At 36.3% G+C, this 23,885-nt stretch overlaps 1 protein-coding gene across 2 annotated transcripts in view; it reads right to left on the bottom strand.

Moving 5' to 3' along the window:
* Positions 1 to 23,885, bottom strand: part of LOC134796386 (fibronectin type III domain-containing protein 5) — a 152,919-nt gene that overhangs the window by 21,280 nt on the left and 107,754 nt on the right. For both annotated transcript variants that reach the window (XM_063768578.1, XM_063768579.1), the window contains exon 7: positions 22,285 to 22,359. In XM_063768578.1, the coding sequence (XP_063624648.1) occupies positions 22,285 to 22,359 (75 nt within the window). The remainder of the gene's footprint in view (positions 1 to 22,284; positions 22,360 to 23,885) is intronic.

Genomic DNA, 23,885 nt, shown 5'->3' with positions numbered 1-23,885 from the left:
TTTTATGTTTTAGTTGTAAAGTGTATCCATAATTTTGTCATCTCTCAATAAATATATGCATTTATTAAAAACTATTGCATTAGTATAATATTGTGTTTAAACTTCACTACTAAAGCCTTTTGTATATTTTTCTTTAAACTACAATATACTGATAGAACACAGACATCATTCTCAGTATAAAGCAAGTGTCTAGAGAGACAAGTGTATTCACTGGACTGAAGAGCATAATGTGTTCCCAGTCAAGCGTGATAGATACTAGCTAATCCTGTAGCATTACAAGTGCTTACACGATAATATACTTATGACGGCTTCACAGCTAAAAGGCACTAAGACACTGATGCTATTGCAAAATATACTTATAGCCCGCTCCACACTCGTGCGCGTCCACAGTCGAGATCTCTGCGACATCGCGGATTCGCGTTCGCGCCGCGATTCGCACACGAGTGTAGAGCGGGCTTATGACTTATCAAACAAATGTAAACGGTTTCGAAATACAATTACAATTGGACATGTGAACGAGTAGACGACGAATATTTACTATAAGTAGTTCGTTTTTTTTAGCATTCGAAAAAGACTACGCGAACTTGACGTGTATTTTAATTGAAAAACGCTTTTTAAAAATCAATAACAATTACTTATGAAAGCAAAATAATGTAATTAATCGTATATGATTCATAATTATTGTTACATATTTGCCGTGACTTATTTTTAAAATGTGTTTTTCAATAAAAAGACACGTCAAGATTGTTTACCTGGTTTCTAATGCCAAAAACGAACTATAGAGGTTTGTTTTCTATTAGACTCCGTTAACTTTGCATCGATTTGAACAGGGGGGTGGGGTGGGGAACTACGGTGACATTAATAATGACATTCCACATTGTCATTGCAAATGCGATGCAGAGTTAGCTTGGTCCGCTCTGGGTTGGCTGGTTCAAGTGTTTTTACTTTTATATTATTAAATGTGGCAGTTCTCACGCCATGTTATGCCTTAGTGGTTATCATCTTCCTCGCATTATCCCGGCATTTTGCAACTGCCATTTGACCTTCCAACCCAGGGGGTAAACTAGGCCTTATATTGAGATAAGTCTGGTTTCCTCACGATGTTTTCCTTCACCGAAAAGTGACTGGTAAATATCAAATGATATTTCATACATAAAATCCAAAATCTTGATTGGTACGAGCCGGGCTTGAACAGCAGCCCTTATTATGCACTAGTGGTATTGATTTAAATTTTGTTTATTTATACATTTTCACAAGATAAGATTCATAAAAATTATAATTTCCTACTCATGGATTTTTGTAACAGCCATTACCATTTTAGCCTCACTTAAAAAGAAAATTTACTTTTACATAATGCCTGCAAGCTCGCTTACCATTGAATTACGAGTATTACAACCACGTTTTATATCAAAACTTGATTTATGTCTAACATTAACTGAGAATTAACCATTTGCAAAGCTAGCAACAACAAGCGCTACGTCATTTGCTTTTCATTTGCTTTTCATTACAAGTCTCAATAGGTTTCCTTCTCTGTTAACGTGAATATTACGAGAATTTAATTCCACAAACTCGCATAAACTCCCCCAGTTAAAAATCAATCATGTTGTGTATAGGATAAAGATCAAAATTGAAAACGATAAAGGAGGATATGAGGTTGTAAAAGTCTGACAGGAAACCGCTTTGTAAATAGTATTCTATTGTTATTGCCTCGTAAACATAACGTTTAAGCGTTTAAATACGCTGAAGGGATCGTTCCCATTGCCCGTGTCTAAGATAAAACAGTAGACAAAGGAATTCAACAATAGTTATTTGTACAACAAGAGATCAAAGTTTGATATTTCTTCGAGTGCTTATTTTGAGTCCCGTGCAAGCGAAAGATTCTATAATAGATTCACGAGCGTAGCGAATCTAATTTAGAATCTTGAGCGTAGTAAGGGATTCAAAAGCGCACGAGACGTAAATTTTGATCTCGTGTAGTACACAAAATTTTTCACCCTAAGCAGTGAGAACATACCTAGAGGGACAGAGATAATAGAACCCAAGTATATCGAACTTGTATTAGACCCCGCATGTTGAAATGACATTTGACTATAAAGGTCACTTGAATGTCATTTTGTCTCACTCAGTGAGCAAAATCGCATTTTGCTCACTGTTTTTAAGAAGCAAAGTACCCTTGTTCGAGCTGCTGCGGTGAAAAATAACTATACTATAGAATTGTACTTAAAGTAAAGCCTGATGACACTACAAGCAGCTTAAATATAACAAAGTGCATAATTATATTCCATCGTATATTAACGGAAACTTACGAACGTGTCATGCTATTTCAGTATCGGTACAAAAAGTACTGACATTGACTGAACTAACATTACAAATACGAACGTTTCCGAGAAAATACGACGGAAAACAATTATGCACTAGTTACATCTGTACGTCATGTATTGTACAGTCAAATAAAATATCAGTACCAGTTTTGTCAACGATTCATTTAAAAATGAGGTTTATTGGAATGATACGCAATCCTTCCTCTTTTTACAGATGTACCTAAAAGGTTTATTGTAGATATTCGAAATTTTTTTGCATCACTGAAAATCTTTGTTGGCATTTTTGTGGTAAAATCTTTCATAATTGCGAAATCTTATTTTCTTCTTGTCTACGTCGGTGACATTCAATTACTTTCAACGTCTGTTATCAAATAGTCTCCTTGCCAGTAAAAAAAAACCGGACAAGTGTAAGTCGGACGCGCCCACCGAGGGTTCCGTACTTTTTAGTATAGGTTGTTACAGCGGCAACAGAAATACATAATCTGTGAAAATTCTAACTGTAGCTATCACGGTTCATGAAATCCTGGTGACAGACAGACGGACAGTGGAGTCTTAGTAATAGGGTCCCGTTTTTACCCTTTGGGTACGGAACCCTAAAAATTGTAGGTACCACTGAAAATCCACAACATGGTGAAGGCCAAAATAATATATTGTCAGGGTATACCTACCTACCTGTCCTTAATAAACTGAACTACGTTCCAGTTTCCCAAACTATAACATTTTCCAATTTCACTCAAACGTAAATCCGGTTCTGCCCACAAACCGCCACGTTGGGTGTGACGAGAATTTCCAACGAGACTACTCGTGTGTAAAAATTATTTTAAAATTCACGAAACCTTGTCGTATTCGAAGTAAAAAAAAAACAAATCTATTTACACCCTGATAACGATATAATACGTAAACGAATTAAAAATGTTTGATCGGAATATCATTATCTTTAATAGGTACAGTCGCCATTATATATATCGGAGCGGCCAAAGTGCTCACAAATATCTGAACACGCCTCTATTTTCAGGGCGTTAGAGTGCGTGTTTAGATATTGTGAACACCTTGGCCGCTTCGATATATCTGATGGCGACTGTACAATTATAATTATTATCTAGTTATGCACGCATTTTTGTAAACACTTTTATAAGCTGTTTCCTGACGTCTTTTGTGTGTATGAGAAGAATCCTGACCAAATATTTAGTCATATTTTTGTATTTCTCGACCTTAGGTACTTTACCTATTCAACATCTTATAGTTTACAAGCAGTTTGTTAATTTCGTCTTAATTATAATGCCTACAAGAGGCAAAATTAATGTGGCAATCATTTACACTACTGTTTCCTCTTTCCTTATTATTGCTTAACCATTTATATAAATGTTTATGTAATGCATGTGGTTTTAAGACAAAGCTTTACTTTAAACCAATTTTTTTAAAAGAAAATACTTAAATGTAAAAAAACATTACCATAATATATTATCGTAATTATTTACTGTACTATAAGTTATTTAAGTTACATAACTAGAGACTGATGACCCCACAGTCAAATTTCATTGTTGAGTTTTGCTTGACTTTATTTAACAATACCACTACATACCTATATCTTATTAAATAAATATGTAGGTAAATTATAAAACTAGCGCAAAAATGAACTCCAACAAATACGTAAACAATTTAAGCGATAATATTAATTCACACTAACAACATAATTTAACTCATTTATCATCCAGAAACCAAATGCCAATTAATCGAAAAATTAAAGTCAAGCAAATTGCTAAGAAAGCCGCGACCTGTCGTTTAAGGCAACGATTCAATTAGCCAGTCATGCAGTCTACGCAAATTGAACTATCAACCTTATTACTATGGTATAGAGTAGATTTTTCGATGCAATGGCGTGGAAGATAAATGGTATAGCCGTTACTGTCTATAAATCACTGGAAGACGATAGAAACACGGAAACAGGCTTAAATTAATTTCTTTGCAAATTGCTTGTGTGTGAATTGCATTTAAATATATTTCATGATAGGATACTATTATAATACACACGTCCACTTCATCAGATACATCATAGAAGGGAAAATAAATGGAAGGAGAGGGAGGGGAAGACCAAGGAAAAGTTATATGAGCTAAGTAAAGGAGCAGTAGGGGGCGTATCGTACCAGGACACTAAAGGGCTGGCTTCGGAGTCGGACCGACCAAGGAGACAACTTCATCACGCTCCACCGACAAGAGCCCAGCTTTTAAATTGAATGATGATGACTATTATATTGTACTATTTTCACTATCTAGAAAGGATTTTTATGGGAATTTGCAATGTCCAATGTTGCACCTGTCACCAGTCTCACTATACTTATCCAAGATAGGGAACAATCAGATTATTTGCAAAGTCAGTACCCTAAATTCAAACGGATTTCTCCGATTAAATTGAACCGTGTTTGAAATTAAATTGCTCCGTAAATCACCCTGTAACACGCTCACTGTAGGAAGAGTCGAATGAAGCGACCCGTGATTTACATAAAATGGGAAAGAAAAGCATTATTGGATTCTTTATGAATACTAAAAGGAAGTACCCCTTACCTTGACAAGCATGTCATGCGGAATGGTACAAGGCAAGAGAAATCGAGAAGTAAATTGGTATTCATACCCAAACCAGACAGACAAACGACTGAATGAATCGATGAATCAGTTTCCCAGGTCTTACATAAAAATATCCAAAAAAATATCTTAATTATAATGATGAATCACATAAATAAGGCTTTCATGTAAATAAGTTCTATACGCATAAAATACTACAAACACCTAAAAACTAGGATTTTGTCTATAAAAATTAAATTCATGCAAATACTTATTGATAATTAGAATAAGTAGTTACCAGAAGGGCTAAGATGGCCGGCTCTTTATCATTTGTCACCATGCCTGTCACGTTCTAACAAGTATGTAAGTGCGAAAGTGACGCATGAAATGACAGGTGATAAAACGCGATCATGATACCGCTGCAGATTTTCTTACTCTGTATCGAGCTTTACCTATTTATACCAAAGAATACTTGAAATAAAGAGTTACTGTTATGGTAAATTATGTAGCTACAGTACATTTACTGCCATCTTTCGACAGAAAATTATAACTGTTAGAACGCCATTTGACTATGATCATTATTCTTTCACTGATATGGGTTAACTTGTTAAATATTAATATTAACGCCATCTACTCGAGCGTAGGCTGAAGGTTATGGCACCATCGTTCGAAAACATTGCACCATACCTTTGGCATAGTGTCAAGTAGATGGCGTTAATATTCATATTTAACAAGTTAACACATATAGTGAAAAACACATAGAACTTGCTCGGCTCAAAATGCCCTTTCATTTAATATCACACACGATACAAATTACATTTTCATACAAAAAAAAAGATGACGTCATAACTCCTTTCCGTTTGTTTTTTTTTTTGTGCTACGGGTCAAATTGATTCAAATGGCCTAAAGATTAATCGTGCCGATTTTCATACCTTTAACACCATTTGCAGCTGATTCCCGAATTTCAGGCTGTACCGCTATCACTAATAGTGAATCAAAGTCAAATGGCGTTCTTACAGTGTTATTTTTCTGTCGAACGATGGCAGTCAATTTACAGTGGCTACATAATTTACTTTGACAATCCGCCTCTAAACTCTACTCTCTTTGCCTATACAAAATGTTTACGATAGGAATACTACGTAATATGCATACCTATGCTAACTAGGGGAGCGAATATTAATTGATGTTTATTATTAAAGTTTATTGATGTACATTTGCTTATCCTGTATTACTGTAAACAAGCTCAATATCATGTCTAATATCGAGCTTCTTAAGGTAAAAAACTTTAATACTTCCCATCACTCTAGTGTTCGTGCCCCGAGTTAGCACAGGTATGGTAATATGTATTTCGTGAACATCCATTAGCAGCAAATCGATCATAACATTACCAGATAAAAACAAAAGAACGTCATAAAACATTGATTTATACGGACTTGATGCACACAACTTTTCCATTATCTATCTAAGTTTCATTAGTTTCCTAGCTTCTGTTTGCTTGTTAACTTATTTTCATTAGGAGTTCCACATTAGTCTACTTATAGGAGTTATCTGACTTGGAATGGAACAGTTTCGAATAGAGTTTCTTTAGACTTATATCTCGCTCGATATAAGTCTAGTGATTACCGTTAATCATCTAAAACTGTTAGTTTATTTATTTATTTAAACTTTATTGCATGATAAAAAAAATGTACAAATGGCGGATTTAATGCCTTAAGGCATTCTACCAGTCAACCATGGGGTCGAACAGAAAACTTTTACTTAGTTCAGGATTGTAGACAACGTCACAAAATAAATAATAGTCATCATCTACTAGCCGTTTTCGGCTACAGCGACTGCTTTGCTACAGCTGAGAGCGTCGCTGGTGCGCTCTCAGGTGACTGACGTAGCCAATCTTTGCAGCAAATGTGCGGCCACATTCGCTGCATATCAGCACCCCTCCGACGTAATTATACGTGATGGCCACAGGTGGTCTGGCCTTTAGCTCGTCACGCTTAACGTCGAGCTCTGTGCGTCGCCTGGCTTCAAATTCACGCACCTGCGTCTGCACAATATGTCTCCACTGTGGACGGTCACCAGCTAGTGTCTCCCATGTTAATGGATGTATATGAGCTCTTTTCATATGCCGCTTCAACACATCTTTGAATCGCAGAAACTGGCCGCCTTGCTTTCGCTTACCAGTTTGCAGTTCGCTGTAGAAGATGCGTTTCGCGACTCGGTCTTGGGACATGCGGGAGACGTGACCGCTCCATCGTAGCTGTCGTCTCATTAGGTAGGCCTCTATTCCGGCGACATCAGCACGTCTAAGGATCTCCGTGTTCCGAACACGGTCGGACCAGTGGACGCCCATAATGTCGCGGAGGCATCTTAGGTGGAATCCGTCCAATGAGCGAATATGCTTCCGATATACGCACCACGTTTCTGAGGCATAGAGGAGATTTGGCAGGACAATAGCCATGTATACAGCAACCTTTGTAGAGAGCTTTATGTCGTGCGACCGAAACACCTTGGAACGAAGTTTTCCGAACGCTGCTGCAGCGGCTCCTATTCTGCAGTTTATTTCATTGTCAAGGTGGCACTTGGCTGTAATAGTGCTACCCAGGTATTTAAACTGCTCTACATGCTTAAGCGAGTCCCGGCCGAGTTTAATGTCAATCTGGGAATTGGCAATTATGTCAAGGGCCAGAACTTCAGTCTTTTTGACATTTATTTTTAGGCCAATTCTTTGACATGACTCATCAAGACTCGACATAAGCTGTTGTAGAGCACCTGGAGATTCGGCCACAAAACACAGGTCATCTGCATACATCATCTCCGTTATGACTGCGTGAGACACCTTGGTGCGCGCTTTTAGCCGGGCTAGGTTAAATATGCCACCATCGGTGCGATAGCGAATACGAATGCCATCAGAAGAAATTTGTAGTGCCTCCCGAACTACTACTGCGAAGTACAAGGCGAATAGAGTGGGCGCAAGCACACAGCCCTGCTTCACGCCACAGCTAACAGAGAAAAACTCTGATTGTTCGCCCTTGACACTTACGCAGCATTGCATGTTGTCATGCAATAGCCGGATCATCCTAACAAACTTTTCCGTACATCCCAGTTTCGCCAAAACCACCCATAAAGCTTCGCGAGGCACGCTGTCGAAGGCTTTTTCTAGGTCAACAAAACACAGATACATTGGTTGACCTTGCTGTCTACACTTCTCTTGCAGTTGCCGTATAGAGAAAATAATGGTACTAGGTACAGAAGACTCACTCTCTAACAAAACGCGTCTGTTACGATCAGCACAGATATGGCCGCTAGGTGGCGACAGCGCCACGCGCAGCTTATGGCAAACCCCAAAATTGGGGCCGAACGGATGTTCTTTTAGCTACCTGTAGCAAAGCGACCAAACCGCGGAGTGAGCCACGCCTGACAACGTGAAGAATGAAAAACAGATCAGGTTATTCTAAACAATCTTCTAATTATACACTTACACATAAAAATAATAGCAATTCCTTTATTTCTGTTTCTTTATTTCGCGCATTTTTTATAGGAACGCGTTGGAGAAACTGCCATCTTGTGGCCTAAATCAGAAACTTAGACTTGACATTGACATTTCACGTTAAAGCAGGTGCTGCCCCCTACAACAGTATTGCAACGCGAGATTACTGCCGACTGCATTAATGTTGCAAATGACAAAATCGATTTTGCTACCCGAAATTTTGTAATTTTTGTGACGTTTGCGGAGTTTGACAAACTCGCGCTGCAATACTGCAGCAGGAAAGCTGGTGCAGTCTGTATCCAAACATCACCTTTATTCAGTGTTTATATTGAATTTTCAGCTCAAGATTTACTGAGGCTACCTACTCTGGGACTAAGTAAATATTTATAATATTAGCCTAAATCAATATTCAATTCAATTCAATTCGTTTATTAACTTTTTAAGACAACAGTGATCTCATTTTTGTTTGTATTTTTGATAGTAATATTATTTATGCAAACATTATCCAAGTTTATTCCTAGTAAACAGAATAATCCGCTAGTCGCTTGCCTCGTGGGCCGACAAGCAGTAATGACGACCGCTTATCGATAGTCCTCTCGCTTACCGTCAAATCTGGTAACGACAAATTGGCCTTCCCACGAAATTGCAAATTGCGAACTTGATGTGTTGTATAAAGTAGGAATTAAGTTACTCGTTTTCCGGATAAGAAGAGATTTCCCGAGATAAGTTCTATTAAGTTTTAAGATCCACCAGCCAGACACGTGCCGTGTATTTTTTTACTATAGCCAAAGAGAATTGAGTATGGAGGCGTATTGTCAAAGGTATTGTAGTGAACTAAATTTACGTCATCTTTCGACACAGGCCTATCACTCGTAGAAATGACATAATATATGGTTATTTGACCCATGTTCTTTCACTGATATGTGTTAGGTATCAAACGGTGTCGCCATCTACTCGAGTATAATTATGCTAAAAGTATATCGGCATCTATTCGAGCATAATTTTTTCTTCATTTTTCGAGGCACGTTTTTTTCTTAGACTTTATTTAGGTACCTATTTTACACATAGATCTTTAGTGTTGTCTGTCGGTGTCCGCGCGGCCGTGTAACGATAGGTACATATGAGTACGAGACAGTCTAGGGTGGTTCAAAAAACATTTTTTTTTATTTTCCTACGGGGCACCCCCTTATTTTGTTACACTTATTATGCTGATAAAATACACCAAGTTTCGTTATTTTATCTCAACTACAAGGGGGTGCTACAACACTTTGAAATTTTTCAAAGTTGTATGAAATCCAAAAAAAAAAAGTTTTTATTATTCAGAATTTTATTTAAGTATCTGGTTTCACACTATTTGCACATGTGATTTATAAGTTTTTAAGTAGAAAAACATTTTTATTTCTATTTTTTATAATTTTTCAAAAGTAAGATTTTTTGAATTTCGCCTAAAAAAGTCATAAAAACTAGAAATATTTTTTTTTTTTACTTAATAACTTTTAAATCACACTTTCAAATAATGTGAAAACCACTACTTACATAAAAATCTAAAAAAAAAAAATCTTACTTTTGAAAAATTATAAAAAATAGAAATAAAAATGTTTTTCTACTTAAAAACTTATAAATCACATGTGCAAATAGTGTGAAACCAGATACTTAAATAAAATTCTGAATAATAAATACTTTTTTTTTTGGATATCATACAACTTTGAAAAATTTCAAAGTGTTGTAGCACCCCCTTGTAGTTGAGATAAGATTACAAAACTTGGCGTATTTTGTCAACATAACAAGTGTAACAAAATGAGGGGGTGCCGCTTCTTCTAACTAGAGTTTGAATTTTTCCCATACAAACGTGAACCACCCTACGAGACACTGTATAGAAGAATATTATTTTGTCTGTCACGGCACGTGTCTGGTACGCTCAATTTCTGTAGATATAAACCGACCCTTAGAAGTTTCAAGGAAAGATCAGATCGGATCAAAAGCCCTAGTTTAGTTGTTATGAAAACGAATAAAAGAAAGAATTTTCTGATCAAAGAAAATGGAAGCCTACGAAGTTGTATATTTCCTGGTCGTAAATATTTACCTGATTTCCCTAGATGGGTTATATTTTCGCATGTATCTATGTATGTATCTACGTATGTGTTTCTAATGTTTTGGCGCGACCCGACGAGTTTCGTTGTATTCTTTGTCTTAAGTGTTTGTAAAAGTGTAAAAAAATACCTCGCAAAGACCCACCGTACAAAATTTTCCTACTTTTAATTTGAACTTTGTTGTGTAGTCAATTGATATGAATTTATTTTGTTTGAGAAGGCAATGAAAGTAAATAAATGCTACTTTATTCGGTTTATGTAAGGTTCTAATTAGACTGAAACGGAGTGTTCATTGTAATGCACATTGGGCCTTCCGAGGTTTAACAAAGTTAATGCTTTCCTATTGATTTATCTCGTACACATGAAATGTACAAACTATAGACTGAATTAACATAACATAATCAATTCACACCGAATATGTAAATAACACAGATTGGCACAGTGATTCCCAAGTCTATTCGAACTGTGCATCTGACATCAAACCAATTGAATCATATTAGAATCATATCAGTTAGGTGTCATTCGCGCGTTCATTTCGCTCAGACTTGTACGTACATGTATTAGTGCAAGCAAGACACCTAGACACCTGTGCGTATGACAGCTAACTGTTATGATTTTAAGATTTTGGAGTTGAAACTAGGTCCCAGCGCGCACAAGTTGTTCGCAGAAATCGCGAAGCGTCTGGTCGACGTAACTGGTGACCGAAGAGCTGGCGGCTATCAGCATTGCGATACAGCGAGGAAATGCCGCCAGCATCCTTGGTACAATGCCTCAGGGGCCTATTTTAGATTTAAGCTAGTTATTAATTTCATTTAGTAGCACCACTGTATATACCGGGTGTGGCCTGTAATATGAGCAAAAAATTAAACTGTAGACTGTACTCCTCATACTGACCAACATTTGTTCAGCGACTTTTAAAAATAACTTGTGGTTTGATTTTTAATACAATTTAAAGTTTATTCTAAGACGCAATGTATTGCGAATTTTGTTATGTTTAAGGCGTGACAAGCAACGTCAACCACAATGATATGGCGTGGCGATGGCGTCCATTGAAGATAATATTTATTTTGTATGAAAAATAGGGAGTCTAAATAATTCATAATTTTTAAAAGTTGTAGAACAAAAGTGTCACCGTTTGAGGAGTACAATCTAATATCTATGTTTTAATTATTTGCTCGTGTTACAGGCCACACCCGGTATATTGTGTGTAAATTAATGTTTTTTTCTTAATAATATTCTGATATCGGTTTGATGTTAGTGCACGTTCGAACTGGCCTGTCAGTAGAGTGATGTTTCGAGCATAATTGATTGAGACCTCTATGTCAGACGTTGGATACAGACTGAAGTGCTGATTGCTTGAATTTGGCAAGTTTATAAGTGAATTAGTAGTTTAATGGTAAAACCGTGTTGCTGGGAGATTAGATTAGTTTATTTTATGATATAAATACCTAATTAAGTTTGTAGGAAATTAGTACAGAGGGCCAATAGAGAGCACTCTCTCCCGGCGGGTGTTGTGCCTGGGGACCGAAGTCCACTGAGAGGTAATCAGAAGGAGTATATATAGTGACATTTGAAACTCGGTAAGCGCGATGTAGGTTTCTAACTAATTGCGTTCTAGCTCCCTAACGCCATCTGTTAGATTATTGTGGCACGACGTCGACAGTGGCAGTTAGAGAAGACGCCACAGGTTATTTGTCTTTAATGAAAATGAGAATAATTGAAATTTATATTTATTCAAAAAGCCAACAAGGGAAAAATCACCACATACAAAATAATAAATAAAATAAAACTCTAAGAAAACTAGCGTGTTATTAAAAAGTTGAAATAACATGCAACAGGAGTGAAGTTATTTATGTTTAAAATTAAACTTATTATAAAGAATTAGAAGAATAACTATGTCAGTCTAATGTCCACTGAACAAACAAACAAGTATTTTTGAAATCCCTGAAATTAGTTTTACTTGACTCAATTACCTATTTTGTAAAAGGTATTTCTATTTTGTAAATAAATAATCCAAAATTACATTTGGTCTATACCAAATAAATATAAAATAAGGAAGAAGACGTTTAAAAGTAAGAATTTTTATGAAACTCTCGTAAGTGCTAAACAAGTTATCTCGAGTACAAAGTAAGCACGACACCATTTGAATACATCAGGCGTTTTATTATCCCTTTCGTAAAGACTTTTCAGCGTTCAACAGTCGTCAGCCATTTTTAGAAAGCTTTTAGTCGCATTTACGAGCTTGAAGTGCAGATTTACGATGGACCCAGTATAAGAATATGACAGGTGTTGCAATACCCTTTTTGGGTCAGGCGGAAAACAGTTTTTGTAAAACAACTTTTATCCGTACTTTTAACTTTTATACCTATCTCTTACGTTGGCATTTGTGTTTGTAATAATATAGTTTTACAATTTAATAATATCAAAGAGAATTTGAAATACAGGCGGATTGTCGAAAGGTATGGTGCAATCTTTTTGAGCGATGGCACCATAACCTTTGGCCTAGTGTCGAGTAGATGGCGTTAGTTTCAAAATTTAACAAATTATCACATATCATTGAAAGAATAAGGATCAAAATCAAATGGCGTTTTAACATTTTTAATCTTCTGTCGAAAGATGACAGTAAGCGTACTGTGGCTTCATAATTTACCATGACAGTAACTCTCTATATAATACATTCTATTCTCTTTGATAATAATATTTTTAGGTAGGTAGGTTTCAATATAATTGGCGAGATCAAAGCCACACGACTCCGCTGGCTCGGTCACCTGGAGAGGATGGAGGAGGATCGTGCTGTGAGAAGAGCGTATGTGGGGCACCCGGGCGGAAAACGTCCGTCGGGGCGTCCCAGATACCGCTGGAGTGACGAAGCCCAAAAAGACCTGTCCGCCATCGGAATACCCAACTGGCGTGAAGTGGCGCAGAATAGGGCAGAGTGGCGCTCTCTTGTGTCAGAGGCCAAGATCCTCTTTGGGTCACTGAGCCAGTGATGTATGTATGTATGTATGTAGGTAGGTTCCTAAGTCATAGCTCTCAGATAAAAACACTGACTGCATCTACAACGTGTCCCAAAATTCAACGATAAGCTGGCACCAGAAGATGGACCTGCTCATGACTACGAGTACTAGAAAATATATCTCAATTTATTATGTAATTACAAACAAAATGAAAATCGACACCCCTAATGGTATTCTGGTATTTTAAGGGTTGTGGTGGATAGCAGTGCTACTTAGGTTGCCGATACAAAAAAAAACAGAAATATTTGAAAAATTGTAGACATGGTCGTTAAAAATACTGTTTGTAATTCCATAATAAATTGAGACATATTTTCTAGTACTCGTAGTGATGAGCAGGTCCATCTTCTGGTGCCAGCTTATCGTTGAATTTTGGGACACATTGTATAAAAAGTGTAAGACAGATGATTTAGCCATAAAAAATGTTATCACGAGAATACATAAGAAGAATCCCGACTGTAGATGTTTTGTTTTTATTAGAACTGGTAACTTTGTGGTGCTATATAATGTGGAATAAAAACCGTTTTACTGGACACTTTATCGTGGTAATAAAATGGCGAAATGTGTGCTTTCTCGTTGAGATCTTTGCGATTTTAATTCACGTTACGTTTGACGTCGTTAGATTTTACGACATCAGAGCGGAAGAGATTCTTTAATGTCGATAATGTCACATCTTTTTTTTATTGTAGGTACCTACATGTTTGTTCTGTGTTTTATTTATACGTAGAATTTATGTAGCACTTACTAATACTAATACATTTAAATTATAATGAAAAAAGAAAATATGTAAATCAAAATATTTAACAGTTAAATAGGTGCATAGTTTTCATTGTGATATTATATTCATTTAAGACACGCTAATATTGTGTACCTTCAGGCTTGAAGAAAAATCATTGCGTGTATTATTTGAATTAATAAAATAATACACCAAAGATTCTTCTGATAGTACCTATCACTTTTTTTTTACAAAGTTTGGGTACGGTGACAGCTATCATATATAGACAATATGAACCTTAAAACGAAAAAATTGCGAATTTTTATTTACACAAAATACCTATCTCCTAGAATTTTTCCAAGCTACTTCGGCACCGGTTGTGTTTTCTTATCAAACGCCATGCATAGATATCTTGATCCTATTCTAACAATATTTTGTATTTGACAAGAAATACACTTACTTACTTACTCCTCTGTCGCAGCGACCCAAAGTGTGTCTTGCCTCCAACACGACAAGAAGTACACATCATTTTCATTTTAGTAATTGTAGCAACCTTAAGTAAAATCATATTTTATAATAATTCTAGTTAAACTAACTAAAATATACGTCAAAAGTCAGCACTAATTAGTTTAAGCGAACAAACGCTAATTGATGTTCGGATGTTTCATGAAAGTTGCAGAACCTAACATAATAATAACTGTTTATTCAATCAGAATTTACTCCACGCCAAATTTGTGGGCACTCAAGATAACTAGTGCTTAAAATATCACGTGAAATTAATGCGCTCCTCCAAATTCATGGTACATACTCGTATTAACATACCGAGAACATCGTTTAAAATTGACTTACATACATACATACATACATACATATAATCACGCCTATTTCCCGGAGGGGTAGGCAGAGACCACGGATTTCCACTTGCTACGATCCTGACGTACCTCTTTCGCTTCCTTCACTTTCATAACATTCCTCATACACGCTCGACGGTTTAGGGTGCTCTTGACCTGGCCTTTCTTCAGGATTCCCCCAATCTGATCAGAGAAAGTCCGCCGAGGTACCCCTTCCAACTCCAACTTCCACTTTTCCCTTAAACACTCTCTTTGTTAGCGTTGTGTTTGTTGTTTGTTTGTTTGTTTCTCTTTGTTCGTTAAAATTTACTTACGTTTCTGTATATACATAAGTACATAGATGGTCATAGACTTTCTTCAAAAGTTTTTTATGTAAAGTTATGGCTTAATTAATAAACACGTCGACCATAAATATTGGTATCTGTAGTCTGCTTAAACTTATTTAATGAGATGAAAACCTTGAACGATACTTAAAAGTTATCGCTTTAGCTTAAGTGCTCATCATTATGATAGAAACTGTTATTGCTTAATGGAAAATCCATAAAAACGAAGAAACTATCAAGTTTTACTATAAAGATAATATCGTAGTGCATTTAAAATATGAAGCGGACTTGCGCAATCTCCATGCCGATAACTGGCGGGAGATGGCACTGGATTGAGACAACTATATACTAGCGTGTACTGGTGTCGGAGGCCAAGACTCATTTTGGGACGCTGGGCCATTAAGTAAGTATTTAAAATATTCGTTGTATTAGGTATACGTCTAGTTGTTTAATAATAAAGTGCCTACTTAATTATATTATAAAAACAAAGAATAGGGTTCCTTATTACGTTTAAAAGGGCAAACCGACATAAAAATATAATCCTCACCATAAACTTTTAAGCACACCACCAAATTAAATGGTATTTTATGACTAATAAAAAAAGGTTTATAAATATTCGCCTTGCTTATTATCTCGGGGTCAAACTTACATTTTCACATCAAAATCCCCATGCGTTTTGCTCAAAAGCGTTTCCGACTTATTACGCAAATACTAGAGATGCAACGGATAGTTGTTTGTATGGTATCCGGTATCCGGCCTGACCATCAGCCGAATATCCGGCATCCGGCCGCCGAATATTCGGCCAGCGGAACTATACCTTCAATTCGGTTTTCCAGGTGCGCATTGTGCAGGTTTTGACCTGTTTCGTAGTGATCTTTCGCGCGGACTCATTTTAGTGCGATATGAGTGCGCGTGCAAGTGAGTGGAATTTTCAAATTGTTTTAAAATAATAAACGAGTACGATTATGACCGTGACTGTTTCTTAAATCCAATATCCGGCCGGATAGTAGGGCACTATCCGGTATCCTGCCGGATATTAAAATAAGGGCCGGATAGGCCGGATACCGGATAGTAACCGAATATCCGGTGCATCTCTAGTAAATACACCGTAAATGTACCTATTCTCTATTACCTATTATTCCGGAACTTATGTACGAAATATCATTTGATATTTACCAGTGTCTTGTCGGTGAAGGAAAACATCGTGAGGAAAGGACTAACCCCAATAAGGCCTAGTTTACCCTCTGGGTTGGAAGGTCAGATGACAGTCGCTTTCGTAAAAAACTAGTGCCTACGCTAATTCTCGGGATTAGTTGTCAAGGGGACCCCAGGCTCCCATGAGCCGTGGTAAAATGCCAGGATAACGCGAGGAAAATGATGAAATGTATTCTCTGTTGTGACCAGCTGGGTTCCGACAGAGAAACAGTGCTTTGCTCGAAAGAGCTACGCGTATCACTGAGCCGTGACCCTTTTGTTCTGCTGCAACGCACAGTTTATAGATTTAGATTTAGATTTTTATTCTCATAATATTACATTATAAACTAGTGGCTCTGTGAGCTGTAGACCTCGCGAGCAGAGCTTTAAATAACATGGTGCTAAGAGCTTTAAATATAGTAAATAAAAAAAAAACAATACGAAATTTATGTGTAAAAAAATACAAAAAGTTATATAATATCCCAGCATATAATTACTGGGGATCGAACCCAGACCCTCTGTGCAAACAGAAAAAGCAAACGTTTACAAACTGAGCCAAATAGTTCTTAGATGGGTTGACGAAATTTAGCTACTCCTTCTCAAATTAAAATTAGTTAAAATTAAATATCTCAATACCTCCGAAACCAGCGAAATAAATTTTCTGAATTTTTGGCCATTTAATCTATAAACATATCTCAAAAAGAAAACACTCGTATGGTACCGATACCACTATTTGTTTAGGCGCGAGCTATCACGACTCCGCCATTTTAAAAAAATTCAAAAAACCGGACGGACAAAAAAAAATTATTTAGACATAGAATCCAGTCACAAAATTTCACGAGATTCGGTTAAGAATTGCGACCTGTAGAGGAGAACATCCGGACATACAAAAGCAAAATGCTCTAGTCGAAACGTAGACCTTCGCTACGCTCCGGTCAATTATGCTAGACTAATCTACATGAATTTATATTATGATCGCCATTCATATTTACATAATATTATTTAATAGATACAAATAAAAAAAATGTCTTACAATAATTAATCTTATGTCAACAACCCACTACCCACTTTTATTACATTTTACTTTCATACTCATTTCCTTCTCATTTTTATTTTGCTGTTTTCTTTGTAAGCAGTGTAATTTTAGAGAGGCAGGTTTAGGTTTAGGTTTTTTTAATTTTAGAGGTGTGTAGAGGGCACATTTATTATTGCTCCCCCACTTACAGGCAATCACAGCATGCATTAAGTATTATACCTAATGTATAATTTACACATTAATAAAATTAATAAAATAATATAATTAATATAATTAATAAAATTAATTATTTATTTAATGCATGCTGTGATTGCCTGTAAGTGGGGGAGCAATAATAAATGTGCCCTCTTAGTATGTTACTTATATTTAGTATGTAAATTGTATCTTCTGTTGGTGATCCTAATAAATAAACAATAAACAACAATTTTCTTTGTTAGTGTTACTGTTTTTTTTTCTGTTATGGTGTTTGTAAATGTATATTGTGTGTTTTTGCAACTGTCAAATAAATGATTTAACTATCTCATCTTCCTCGCGTTGTCCCGGCATTTTGGCACGGCTTATGCGAGCCTGGGGTCCGCTTGACAACTAATCCCCAGAATTCGCGTAGGCACTAGCTTTTACGAAAGCGACTGCCACTGAAACGCGACTGGTAAATATAAAATTATATTTCGTACATAAGTTCCGAAAAACTCATTGGTACGAGCCGGGGTTTGAACCTGCGACCTCCGGATTGGAAGTCGCAGGTTCAAACTCTTACCTCCGGATTGGAAGTCGCACACTCTTACCGCTAGGCCACCAGCGCTCTATCTATCTATCTATTTACATGGACAGACAAGTAAGAGGGAATTGCATGCGCGAATGATTACTTATATCTCTTTGATGTCAAAATGTACGTTCGAATCGACCTTCAGGTAAAAGACAAGATTGCAGTAAACAGTGCCTTGGCGTGATTCCTTCTACCGCATTGCAGCAACGAGAAGGTCATGGTAATCCTGGCCATGGCTTAGCCATAAATTAGTTTCACACTTTGTTACGGTTTTTAACCGACACGTAAATAATTAAGACTGTCATTTTTACAGTTGTGTCTCTAATTATAATATTTTAAGGGTAGGATGACACGTGTCATAATTGAAAAAAAAAAACGTATATATGGACATTTAGAAGCCCTATTATTAAGATTTAAACAGGTAGTAGCTAGTCTAATACGATCACTAGTCCTGAGATTAAAAATATTTTTTTTTATTTGAATGCACCATTACCATTACCAGTAAAACCGCAGAATAAATAATAGTACTACCGTACAGAAAGGAAACTTCCCACAAAACCGAAGTTTGACAGCGGTTCAGGGTCGAATCATGCTGACCCTTTATAATATATGGCACTATCCCTTTCGGCTATATAGGGTTGTCAAAATTCAAGCCATTATCTTATCTGTGGTCGTGCACGCAAAGGGACGTCAAGTTGTGTCAACCCTAATAATTGCTCGGAGCAATGCTGAGGCGAGCGGAGCCGAGTTTGGCCGAAGTTAGGAGTTTCGCACCCCTGGTAAATAAACCACGATAAAAATATTATTAGGTACGCAGTTTTAGCCACGTTTACGAGGTTCGTTTGGGCCATTGCCTCATTTTTGTTGATGACGCTCCGTTAGTGGGGTTTTAGTTCCGCTGGCCATCTACTTGCGCTCTATACGATAAATCCCTATTGACATTGACGTATTATATGTAAGGACTGGCCTTACAGGCACTAAAAATGGTACTAGTTCAGTGGTGTCACTCACGAATTCGAGCCAATCGTGCAGCCTAACGCAACTAGGTGAGACCAATCGCGTTGTAGCGGTATCAAACCGCTGTACTGTCCCCATTCATGCCCCATTCTTATTCCCCGTAATGCCAGTCCTTAGATATATACGTCCCTAGATGACTTTACTTGATGCCCCTCGAAACGGCTAATGTTGGCGTTGTCACTTGAATTCCTCCACTTTGTGTTTTAATAATAAGAACTGTCAATATCCACACAAAGTCTTCAGATCTATACCTATTTTATTGACAGTTCTTATTATTAATTTGTCTCTGGATTTGAATAATAATTCCACGAATACTTTGAATTAAACTTACTTTTCGTTTCGTTTTTCGTTGTTTACCCGCGTCTAGCTCTAGTTTGTCTAAATTCAAAGTTTCGTTGCACGTGACGGAAATCAGTTCATGTTACTGAAATTTTAACTTGAAATTAATTTTCAACTGCTGTTTTTAAGTGAAGCGTAATGTTAAAGTTCCAGTAACTAGACCTAGACACCTAATTAAAACAATCAACTTATTCACTTTATAGAGTTTTTAATGATCCGCTTATAAGTAATGATACAAGGAGGATATAATTCCATTATAATGGTTTAAATCTAAAACAGAATTAAAATAAAGGATGCTAAGCAAAACAAGAATTTAATTTTATTGGTAACATTTAAAACTTTTGTTTTTCTTTACCTGTTTGAAAATACTATGTACCTACTATTTGAAATACGAGTAAAAATACCCGGGTTTAGTTATTCATAATTATAAACTACCTACTTCAATAATGAAAACTGGAATAAATAGCTGATGATGGTGATGATTATTTCCGGCTTATATGCGACTCCGACTCCTAGTTATAGCTTCGACCTCGACTTCGACTTCTAGCTAACAAAATATAATGTCATAATAATTATAGTTTTTTTTTTACTTAATATATAGCCTTTGTTTTGTTCTTAGTAGCTTCGACCTCGACTTCGACTTCTAGCTAACAAAATATAATGTCATAATTATAGTTTTTTTTTTACTTAATATATAGCCTTTGTTTCTTAGAGTTGTAGATTTTGCAATATTAGTTGTATTAGGTTAAACTTTATTACCCGAGACCCGAGTTAAAAGAAGTGCAAGTATAATGTATTTAAACTTATTTTGTTATTTTACTGTACCTTTTTTTTTTAATTCTTTCTCGAAAGATTTTGTGTTAGAAGTAAATTTAATAGTTTTACAAGTAGTTACTATTTAAGAATGACAATAAATTTCAATCTGTTATTTATGCACGATTTTAAACTATATTTTTTTTAAGAACGCGTTTATAATTTTTGTTACTTCTTTTAAGTATTTTTCTTAAAGTTGCCAACCATATTTTAAAGTATAGTTTAGAAAGAGTCCTGCAGTTTGATCTAATTCCATCTTATCCTAACATAGTTTATAAGATTATAAACTGAAATAAATGTCATATACTAAAAAAAAGTGACCAAGGCCTCCAGTGCCCCAGGCTGGAATCGAACCGGCGTCCTCTGCTTTCGCCACCGGGCCACAGCGGCATTGGTCAATTTTTTCCAAGTATATGCACGTCTTACTGAATATAGTAGTAATTATTCTAAAAGTATACCTAGTTTATAAGATTTGAGAAAAACAATATTACGTGGGTTTTGGTATTTGATAAAACGCGCTTTTACTCTAAATATCGAATTAGGTAAGAATCCTTTGAATTCATATTCTAAAAGACTTTATACTAAGTTAAAGTACCTATCCAATTTTCTCGTAATTGGTAAAGAGGGTAACAAATCGAATCTACATACAAATATAGAAGATATATGGAACCTAAAAACGAATGCTACCTACATGTAATCTACTAATTTTAGTAATAAATACAGAAGGGGAAAGCTAGGTTTAATATTAGGGTGGCACGACCGTGGCATTACAGTTACTATAGTGGGTACGAGAGACGTCACAAAATGGAAATGTATAAATTATGAATTTGACTAGACTACAGAATTTAACCAACTTGTTAACCTTTATATTCTGTTAACGCTTTCGGTGCCGGGTGCCCCGTTTCCAGTACAAAATGAACACACATACGTGTTCTTGGCAGTGAATGTGTTGACTAAATAGTTAGCTGTGCTTGAAATTAACTGCTTTAGCTTAACATGTTCCTGACGTGTTTGAAAATGTGTGTTTAGTTGAACCCTTTTTGTAAACCCTTAAAATACAAGCGGATTCCAAAAAAAGAGTCGAGAAGATACATCCGCACACAGGCACTTGTACCGCAGGCCCCATTATTTGTGCCATTTTCAACCAAAAGGATACTTATTGTCGGTTGTCAAAACGACGCTATTTCCATAAAGCTTCAATTTGAATCAACCTTATTGACAATCGACAATGTGGTACCTTTTAGTTGAAAACGCCACATTTCAATACACGTGCCGAAGAGTAACATTATTATTAAAAAAAAGTATTGGAATTACGGTCTCAAAATTCACATCCAAACGGCGGGTAGTACTTAATAGGCAGCTTCTTGTTTAAAAGGGTTTGGCAGCCATTATGTATATTATGATACAAAATGAAAATTTACGAATAAGCAGAAAAAAATACGATCCTTTCAACTAAATAACATGCTGCATGTTACAAGTCGCCTCAAGGGTTCCTAGAGACCAAAGTAGAGTTTAGAAGTGTTATACACGAAATACAAGCCAATGTCAACTTAAACCGCCGCAATTTTAATTTCAAGCCACATTTCTACAAACCGCAAAATTACAAAATACAGTTTCAAACAGTCCAGACCGTAGAGCCCGCAAAGCATACAGAATTCTTAATACGTATGATTAATGCAAATTTTCGGCATTTTAATTTGAACCGTGTGTGGTGGGAAGAAGGTTGGTTATTCTGTAGTCTCGTCTTAGGTGAGTTAGTTACCGAGCAGGCTGATGGTGCAGAATGGGCACACTGTCCGCCTGCCGCCGCCGCTGCCAGTGCGCTGCTACCGGGCACCTGATACACAAAATCAATTAATACTTTAATATAAAGTTTTCTGTATAAGGGAATTTTCATTTTAAATTGCACTTTAATGCGCGTCTTAGCTTGTTTCAGTAACGTCTATTTAACTGTCACATTCCTGACAAAATGTAATAGGGTTTGACATTGACCGTCAGTTTTGTGACGATTGCTAACCGGCCGTTAATGGTACACAGTTAAGTAAAAATGCCCATTAATAGAGGAACTAGAGATGTACATGTAGCAGAAAGTGGGGAAAATTGTCGAGAAATTTTTGTGTCAAAAACCCACATGACATTTTAGGAAATTTCCAAGATCACATGTAGAAAACCACACAATTTTGATAATTTTTCAGAGGCGCATCAGTAGGGTTTGCAATCCGGATCCGATATGTATGAAATTATCCGGATCTGGATCCGGATCCGCGGATATTCCCATACTTTTCGGATCCGCCGTGCAAACCCTACGCATCAGTAATAGGCATATTTTTGGGTATCTGTAGATCAGTTATGTTTTACTATTTACTGCACATTTTTAAGTTAAGATAAGTTAAGTATTTCAGTTAGCCGTTACTTAGTTGCTTCTGCCCTACCGCGTACAGCAACCATAAGTAATATTGACAAATCATTCTAATCTGAGATTTTTTTCGTTAGGATACGATAAAACATTGAATGAGGTTTTGAGTGTCTCTTATGATATAGTAATTATAATTATTTGGGGCAGACTTGTCATCAGTGTGTGTACAGTCACCTGCAATAAAATGTTACATTTCGAAGGCCGCAAAAATATGTGACACGCTCTTATGGCTCTACAAATAAGATCGTGTCAGATATTTTTACGGCCTTCATAGTGTAACATATTATTGCAGGTGACTGTACATTTCATTTGATAGCGTGACGTTGCGTACGCTTTCCGGTAAGTGTCATTTTGTATGGGATTTTGAGTCTCCAAAACGTTCCGCTTGGCAGCGCTTTCATCCCATACAAAAAAAGACAAAGCAATCGCGAACGCACGTCATGATGTCTAATTACATTTACCCCTACGGGTTCAGGCAACCAGAATTAAGTTACTAAAATCAAAAGATCAACATTGCGATACAGCGAGGAAATGCCGCCAGCATCCTTGGTACAATGCCTCAAGGGCCTAAATTTAGATTCAAGCTAGTTATTAATTTCGTTTAGTAGTACCACTGTATATATCTTGTATGTTAATAATGGTTTTTAAAGATTAACATCAAAAGAAACCTATTTATAATAGGTTTGAGGTAAACTGTAAAATATCAAGGCTTTTTAAAAATAAGTTTTAAATATCAAGGTCAATGAAACTGTAACTATTACTTATAAGGGTTATTACAATGAAAGTTAAATTACAGTAGATATGAATGAATTACAATGAGTCAATGAACAACGGATACAAACAGTAACTCAATACTAAAGGACCGCTAAATAATTCTAGTTCAACCTACTTATAGCATACAGAAGCATAAAATATGCAGCCTTCAAGAATCCAGCTACGCCTATATG

The sequence above is a fragment of the Cydia splendana genome, chromosome 13 (genome assembly GCF_910591565.1).
Source record: "Cydia splendana chromosome 13, ilCydSple1.2, whole genome shotgun sequence".
NCBI classification, from domain to species: domain Eukaryota; kingdom Metazoa; phylum Arthropoda; class Insecta; order Lepidoptera; family Tortricidae; genus Cydia; species Cydia splendana.
This window is presented reverse-complemented; position numbering and strand designations above follow the sequence as displayed.